Below are 8,964 nucleotides of genomic sequence, written 5' to 3'. Positions count from 1 at the left end.
GGTCAATTTTTGTATTTTTGCTTTTGTCAAAATATAGACATCATTCATATTTACTATTTATAAAAAAAGAAGGTAATTAATGTAAATTCAAATTTCTTACAGGCTAAAGACAGACTATGTGGTTCCTTCTAGGTTATGATCAGAAGAAAATGAGCCCAAATGGCTCTGTTACTGCTAAAGGTTTCCGACCAGTTTCCTATCCTCATGCTTATTCACTTATTAGTATGAAAAAAATCCAGATTTCCTTCATCTGCTGGAATAACATAAGGTAAATAACACGAGAAAGTGATGATAGCAAAAATATTTATTGTAACTTTGTATAGAAACTTCAGTTGAACCAGGATTGCACATCACAGGGAAGTCGTCGCCACGGCGACAGGAACAACGTCACCACATCGACACAGACATGCACTCGGCCCTCGGCGCCCCGGGACGAGAGCCGGACCTCAACGGGACTTCACTGGACACGAAACAGATGTCAGGAGTACAGCAGAATATAAAACTGGAGGAGGCGGTGTCCTGCTCCCAGAAATCCGACACATGCTTCACGTTTTTGGGGAACTTCTTCAGGTTTGGTGGATTTTTACAGGTGATTGCACAAACACTCAGACGTGGTCGGGTTTGTTTCCTCCTCAGATTGACCACAAAGAAAACAGGTTTCAGTTATAACATGCTGCGCCGTCGATGTTACTGCAATGAGAGGGTCTTCCATGGACTCACATTCACTGGACGGGACTTCCTCTCGGTCAGTCTCTGTGTTTCCACAAACCCCAAAGTTCTGACCCGTCTCTTCATCAGCACATGGTGCAGCAGTTGATAGACATACGATTTCAGCCTAAAGTGCTCTTCCATAACTGCAGGCAGACTTTCTACATCACATTCAAAATCAAATATTTGGGCACAACATGTTGTTAGCACTTCCTCCACTTCCTGTCCCACCTCTTCAGAATAAAGCGCATAAGTATTTCAAATCCATCAGTGAAAAGCAGAACTTTTTAACAGATGGGTTTAATATTCTGACTCTTCAAGGACGTCATCAGTGATTATCCATAAACCAGATTTTTGGCAGCTTTAAACATTCTCTCTCTCTGGGTGGCAGCCAGTTTGAGATTTAGAAAAGCACTGGATTGGTTTTGCATACATGTATGTCACATGACTTTAGATCCTCATTTAGTCTCGTCACATAATTCAGATTCTATCAAGTATATGTCTTTGGAGTGCAGCACCTTGGGACAGTTCTGGAATTCAAAGTTTTTCTAAGTTTTGGTTGTTTTCAGTTTCTACGTCCAGATAGATTCAGGTCAGTTTGTTGGGTGACCACAAGGGGGCGTGTTTCACAATAATCTGCGTTCGCTTCAATGCAATTCACCCCAACGGTACAATAGAAATGAACAATTTTATATCCAAAAGTCAACTTCTGTGTTAAATTTACCCCAAAATTCCTTAGGAATCTTTGGAAATAATAATAATAAAAACTTAAAACACAGACTTTGAATTATAGAGAAAATTGTGTAAAATTTACAAGTATTTTTGTATTTGTCTGACTGTGAGGCGTAACTGGTTCATAGACGGAAGTATTAGACCCACCATGACAAAAAAGAACGGAATAATAAAGGAGCATATATATATATATATATATATATATGAGAAAATAGTCAAAAGTTTGAGAAAAAACTACACTCTTAAAAGGAAAAAGCCTTCTGAAATCAAAGCTGGTGGTGCTCCCTTTTATCCACATTGTGTTGACTGAATCCATCAATGCAGCCAATTACAGTGATGCCTGAAATTTGTCAAAGGGATCCATGTCCCATGATGCCTTTGGGCCTCTGCTGCTATGCTGTTGAAAGCGGTGAGCCGTCGGTAAACCGCTCCTTGTGGGTCAAGATCCTTCATCACCAGTTTAATTGTCTCTTGTGAAACCACTAAACCTTCTGGACGACTTCCTGATGTCATCAACGTTTTTCCTGCAGACGATAAACTCCAACAATTTTTTCCACCATGAAAAGATTTTTCCCAAATCTGACATTTTCTTCCTGACAATTTCTTTTAATGTCCTCATATTTACATAATATAATATTTCTGTTGATATTTTTAAAGGGAAAACAGACTTTTTGTCCAAAAATGTATGACTTTATCTTGTAATTTTTTCATTTATATTTTGTGAAATTATAACTTAATTCTCATAATAAACAGATGTTCCTCATAATTTTACGACTTAATTCTTGCTCATTTTTGACTTTATTGTTACATTTATTTATCTGCTTTTTTATGGTGGTCCTAATAATCCGTTACATGATTCTTTCCATTATTTTTTTATGTTTTTGACAAAATGTTTGTTATAAATAAGTGAGACTTTGACCCTTTTATGAAAAACTGAGATGGAAATGTTTGGATTAAAGAGCCGTTCCGGATTGATTTCCACCAATGGGAGCCTGCTTAGATATCCTTATATATAGATATAAACTTAAAGAAAAATCTGGATTTTTTTGTTGTTGTTTTTGAAGGAAGCAGCATGTATGACATTAAAAATGTGACACTGGAATTCTTGTGTTTGACTTGATCCCCAAACGTCTTCAGTCAACGAAGGCACAAACGTCAAATTAGACCTTAAAGAGACACAATTCATCAAATGATGTGACTTTGAAGACAAATTCTGGTGGACCTGAAGCCGTTGTCTATAAATGCAGAATAGTTAGAACTCCAAAAATACCATGAAATTCATGAAAATAGTTCAGTGAATAAAAAGAATCCTGGAGATAATTGTAGGATTAGAAGAAGTCGCCTCAGAAATCCTCTGGTTGGTCCACAAACGTTAACAAATGTCGTCTTTATCGTTTGGATCTTTTTGGAACAGTTTCTGGAGATGCAGATTTTATGATTTTTCTACAAAAACAGGAATAAATTATTAGGTAAGAGAGCTAAAACCCAGAAAACCAGGTGAACTATCGTTCAAGAGCACTTTAAAAAGTCCGATGGACTCTGGATTTATAGGAATAAAAACAAAAATATGTGCCGAATTGGGACTATAGTGTATTATTCTGTCAGCTTCTATTAAAAAAAGTATAATTTTTCCTTTTATGTTATATTTGAGCTCATGTGCTGCTCTGTAGCCTTGTCACACATAGTTTCCCAAAGATTTCTGGTGAGTTCAATTTCACTGTCAATGTTGGTCTTTGATTGGTTGATTCTTTGTTCTTCCTCCTCAGTAATCTCATCTTGTTCCCTGAAGTAAAAATCTGGATAAACTCAAATGAAGGTCGGATGCTGGAAGAACTGCTCTGGGATCCGAGGCCTCGTCTTTCACGGGTTAAAGTGCTCTCAGTTGGACTCAAACACATTCAAAGTCTTTATCGTGGAAGGAGGAAAAGGTGTTGATGGTCAGAGGATGAAGGTAGAGGACCAGCCGGAGGACGTGGGCTCACTGGTCAGGAGTCCCGTTCCCTCACTGGGTTTCCTGCTTGCTGAGCAGAACCTCCAGCAGACGCAGTTTAGCCTTCAGCTGCTTGTACTCGTGGTACTCCTCCTTCATGGGACTTCGGTCCTCCTTCTGGCAGATCCTGTCAGGAAGCAGAGACGCCTCCTCCTCAGTCTCATGGACTCACGAGTGGACCGGTGGTGTAGCGGTTTACTTACCGTCCGGTCTGACGGAAGAACTCGTCCTCAAACTCCTTCAGAACTTTACGCCTGGACTTCTTCTCTGCTCTGGTCTCCCGCAGACACTCCAGCAGCTGAGACCTGGAGGAGGTCCAAGCAGAGACAAACATGGACTCCACGATTTGTTTCTATCTTTGATTTTTGAGTTTCACTAATGTCCATGGCAGACATAAAATCCTGTCCACCTTTGTCCACCTTTGTCATGGAAGGAATCACACATCAATATGTGGGCGGAGTCATCTGGACCTCAAAGAGAGCCGAAGGGGTAATACTTTGACCCATTTGGCCCCCAGGCCGTAGTTTGCCCACCCTGCTCGAGTTGTTAGCTGCTTACTGACACATGCATGGAGAGTACTTGTGATCCTCAAGTGTCCGTAGGATTATTGTAGGATGTTCACGTTAACTAAACTCTGATGCGACTTTGATGTTTGTAAAGGTGACCTGTAATAAGCGCACAAGTTTGACCATTTTCCCCACAGAGAGCACGTATTGGAGGTTATGACTCACACTTTAGGGCAGTCTTTGGCCTTTTATTTAAATGATAAACAGAAGTTCATGACCTTTTCATTATCATTGTATGATATTCAGCAGTGTTTGTGTAATGAGACTAAAACTCTAACGATTTCCTTTCCTGTTTCACATTCACGCTATAAACCGTCACACCTCTTACGATCCTCCAGGACCACCAGCTGTAAATATTCTACATCCTCAGAACATCACTGACCTTAATCTCATAAGTTTGAGGGCTAATGTTTGTACTGGGTAGCCAGCAGGTGTTTCTCGATCACACAGGGACTGAGCATGTGCAGTGGGGTGTGGACTCACCTGGACGCTTCGTGCAGCTTCGCCGTGGTAACCGCAGCTTGTCTCCGGACGGCTTTCACCTCGTCTATGGGAGACACAAAGGCCGGGTCGCTGTCTCGATCGCTGTCCTCTTCGCCGGCTGCCGACCGAGACGCTGTGCTGAGGGGCGGGACAGGAAGTCCATCGCCCAGGGGGGAGCTTGCAGAGTCTTCGTCTGAACCCTCCTCTTCCTCCTGAGGAATAGGAGGCCTTCTGTGAAGGATTATCCTTAAAGACTGTTGGCTCTGAAGGTTAAGACAACTAACTTTACTGCTGTCGGCACACTAAACAATCATCTCCTGTAATTTAGTCGAGGAGTTTTTATGGTTTTGAGGCTTCAAACTGGGCGTTCTTACGATGGTGCTGAAGCTGGGGCTGACACACAACAAGCGTTTGATCATCTGGTAGCGGTCGTACAGCGGCTTCACCAGGTTCTTCTCCTGCTTGGTTCCCTGGAGGACAAATAAAATCTTTTCTAACTAGATATATAGCATGGCCAGCAATAACGGAAGTATAAATGCTGTAGGCCACTGGAAATGCCAGAGCAGTTAGATGAAAATGCTGAAGCTGAAAGCTAGCTAAAATGTTAGCTAAACTACAAATTAGATTAAAAAAACTGGAAACATGTCTAAAAACAGCTGGGATTATTCTAAAATGTTTGCTTAACTTCAAAATTAACCAAAAACTGAAAACGTGTCTAAATTACCAAAACAAACAAAAAACAGTTAGCATAATGCTAAAATGTGAGCTATATCCCAAATTAGGCAAAAAACTGGAAACATGTTTAAATTAGCAAAAAAACAGATAAAAAACGTTAGCTTAACTCCAAATTTGAGCAAAAAACACGTCTAAATTAGCAAAGAATAGCCAGTTAGCTTAATGCTAAAACTTTTGCTTGACTCCATATTTGTCTAAAAAACTGGAAACATGTCTAAGCTAGCTATAAACAGCTAGCATCTTGTTAAAATGAAAGCTAAATTCCAAGTTACCCAGCAGTTGCTGAACATTGAATGTTGTCTCTAGCTGAAAGTATGCTGAACAGCGCCCCCTGTTGATTGACTGTAATGAGATGCTTATTGACAAAAACATTTGTAAACTCTAGAACAACTTCTGCTTTGCTCAAATATTTTCCTTTCCAACACCAATGTCTGATTTTACAGATATATATGGTGTAATAGAGAAACTCCTGTGATAAAGTGAAGGGTAGAGGTCGTCTGTGACCATGAGGGGGCGCCATACGGCTGAGTGAGTGGGCTTGTTGGTGTTCACACTGCTGGACTGATCCACATCCGTTCTGCTCACCGGTCGACCGTGCAGACTCTCAAAGTACAGCAGACACTTCTGCAGCGTGATCTTCTCCAGCACCATCTGGGCCTGGGTCATCTCCTGCAGAACGACCAGGACAGTCGGGTTAGTGTGTGTCGGACTGGAGCGAGGAGGAAGATGAACATCACTGACCTTCATGTTGTCCGGCAGACCCAGAGACTGTCTCTTCTCCTTCAGCCGCCTGAACAGAGACTCCACCGTCTCCTCCAGAGTCGGCGGATGTTCTGCCGCGCCTCGTTGGCCAAACCTACGAGTTCATTTAACGTCAGTCTTCATACACTTAAGAATCACCTGCTCCTTCTGTTTACATCTACTGTGAAACCGGTCCATGTTCAAGGTCTGAAGTCTCAACAAAGATGCCCAGACCTCACACTCCCCTCTCAGAATGGGGCGGAGCTTGTTGGATAGAGTTGAGATTCTAAAACCAAACATTTTTCTTCCAGCTTGACGGAACACGTTTCTGCTCTGTAAAGGGATCAAACATCCTCGTTCCAAGATCTTTTGTTGGAAATGGACTGAATGGAGCGTCTCACCTGCCGGCGCCGGCGGTTTCCTCCTCGGTTGAGTCGAACACCGACTGTCTGAGTCTGAGTTCTGCAGAGGAAACATTGTCTCAGGTGAACAGACGTCCACCTCCACTGAAGCCACAGCAGCAGAACTTCTCTTTACCTTTCAGCTGCTTCCGCGACTTCGCCAGTTCACTCATCACTCGGACCATCTCCGGGTTGGAGTATTTGTCGTTGTGCGACGGCTGAAACCCAAAGACACAATCATTCAGGATGAGTGAAAACCTGAAATGAGGTCAATTCCAAAAACCTCAGAGTCTCTGTTCATCCACAGATCTTAAAGTTCTTCTGGAAACTCTTTGAATTTGGGGAAAAATTTATATTTTGACAGAGTTCCCAAAACACTAAACTTCTGCAAATAAAAGACTTTGATCAGTTTGATGGAAGCCACAAAGACGCTAAAACTCCTATGTTGAAGTTAGTCTTTGATATACAGTTTCTGAGTTTAGAAAAGTTTGGAAACTTAAGAAAAAACATCAAAAACAAGTCAAACTCCGACCTGCAGTGAAAAATCTCTTTCATGTTTGGAATTTCTACACTAGACAGAGATTCAATAAATGCAGGTTTGTAGAAACTACATCTGAGGAAAATCAAACTGTTCATTTGACTTCTTCAAGAATGGAGTCCCCAAAAAGCTCAAATATGTCTTTGAATGTTAAAAAAGATAAAGCTCCAACACACAAACATGTTTAGATTGGATTTGGGAAGTGAATTAAGGAATTGTAATAAGTTAGGATGTGGGAATGTTGAAAGATAAACTTCATCCACCCTGGATCTATTACGGTTAACAAAGGACAACATTCTCTCATCCCTAAGTCGTCACTTTTTGTCATTTTTGGTTTTCCTTACTCATCGTTTTTTCACCTGGTGGCTGTTCACGTTAAATCCCCAACCTCTGGGCCGTGGACCAGAACCGGTCCGGTTCTGTGATGCGTTGTGGACCGGTACTAGCCTCCCTTCATGAAATCAATATGAGGCTCCAGTACTTTCTAGAAACTGTGTTTGTGTTTGGTGTTATTACGTTTTAGAAAACAGTTTGGTCAACAAACAGATCTGAACACGTTGTTGTGGTTTTATAAACGTTGGTAAACAAACGTTGTGATGGACCTTGTAGTTCATCTCCTGCTCGAACTGATCCTCGAACCTGCGGACCCTCCTCTTCAGGCTCTGGATGTGTTTGGTGAGGAAGGGGATGGAGGCCGGACACTCCTCCTCAGCCCCGTCAGTCCTGTCCGCTCGACCCCGACACCTGAGGAAACAGCCGCCGTCAGCTTCAGATCCGGATGGGATCAGTTTGATCGTTAGCTGGATATCTGCTATAACGGACTTTCTCCGTCTTCTGCTCTCACGACCTTTAAAGACGATTTGTTTCTACGCTACAGTTATAGTTTCAACCAGGTTTCTTCCTTCAAAGCAGAGATGAACGTGGACAGATCAAAGGGTTGAAGCGACTGCTGATGAGTAAATATTTGCAGCTCAGGAAGTGAAGCGAAGAAACACTCAGACCTAAAGTGGGTCACAAACACATTCTGACCCTCCGGCTGCTGCTCTGAAAATAGACGCAGATGAAGAGGACATTCAGATTACTTAAGAGGCAGAAATGCATCATCCAGGTCAGAGTTACGAGTTATGAAGCTCCGACGTCTCCATCATTGAATGATCCACCAAACACGTCAAGAAACTGTGGAACAACTACAGGTGAAATTCATGCAGAAATGACCTCAACTCTTATGAAGAAAAAAGACAAATATTTAAAATTTGAAATTATTTAACTGATGATACTGTTTTCTTTAAAATGTTCCAGTTCTTCACGTAATCATTCATCTCCTTTCATTCCAATGTCTGTTATTCTCGCTTTTTACTCAATTATTTGCAGTTTGTCCCAAAAACTTTTTGACATATCCAAAAAACTCAAACACCATTGTCTGTTTTATACTGATTCCTACTTTTAGAGCTTTAGCTTTAGAGCTTTTAGATGCTGGTGTGAATGCTGTAAGCTGAAAGATAATTAAATTGATGTCTAAAAACACTGAAGCTGATAGTCAGGGGAAAACTTTAAAACATCCTAAAAAATGGAAAAATCCTTTTTAATAAAAAAACAAAATGATGTGGAAACGTGTGTTTTAAAGTATACTTAAGTATAGAAAAGTAAATTTCCTGAGTGTACCAAGACAGTTTAACAAGCATAATATCAGTTTAATAACTTACTTCTTAGGACTGGATTTGACCACTTTTAGTTTAAAAAAGTAGTCTTGGAAATATAATTAAATAATAACTTTGTTAGTATTAATCAATTTATTATTTATCTAAACATCTGTGAGCAGTAGCAACCAAAGTGCTGGACAGAAAATAAAATATATAGTATGTAGTAGTGTAGTAGTGCAGTATTATGGTATATTGTATAGTATTGTTTTACTTTAGTGGCAGTAAACTCTTAAGTTCATGAAAGTACACTTTGAAGTACATCTGATGTAGCTTTTAGGGTTTTTTTTGTTAACAAGTTCATCATACTGATCCGTATATCCATTTTTTTTTAAATATACTGGAAATATCCCAAGAATACATCTACTTCACT

At 40.7% G+C, this 8,964-nt stretch overlaps 1 protein-coding gene across 1 annotated transcript in view; it reads right to left on the bottom strand.

Moving 5' to 3' along the window:
- Nucleotides 1-289: 289 nt before the first annotated feature.
- LOC112161055 (protein FAM13C) overlaps nt 290-8,964 on the bottom strand; it is a 13,051-nt gene continuing 4,376 nt past the window's right edge. Inside the window, exons 3-11 of the mRNA XM_024296022.2 lie at nt 7,497-7,638; nt 6,493-6,574; nt 6,357-6,417; nt 5,956-6,070; nt 5,800-5,883; nt 4,854-4,949; nt 4,480-4,691; nt 3,634-3,735; nt 290-3,557 (exon numbers count right to left, since the gene is read on the bottom strand). Coding sequence (XP_024151790.1) covers nt 3,443-3,557; nt 3,634-3,735; nt 4,480-4,691; nt 4,854-4,949; nt 5,800-5,883; nt 5,956-6,070; nt 6,357-6,417; nt 6,493-6,574; nt 7,497-7,638 — 1,009 coding nt within the window. The 3' untranslated portion in view covers nt 290-3,442. The remainder of the gene's footprint in view (nt 3,558-3,633; nt 3,736-4,479; nt 4,692-4,853; nt 4,950-5,799; nt 5,884-5,955; nt 6,071-6,356; nt 6,418-6,492; nt 6,575-7,496; nt 7,639-8,964) is intronic.

This window comes from Oryzias melastigma, linkage group LG3, assembly GCF_002922805.2.
Source record: "Oryzias melastigma strain HK-1 linkage group LG3, ASM292280v2, whole genome shotgun sequence".
Lineage (NCBI taxonomy): Eukaryota > Metazoa > Chordata > Actinopteri > Beloniformes > Adrianichthyidae > Oryzias > Oryzias melastigma.
This window is presented reverse-complemented; position numbering and strand designations above follow the sequence as displayed.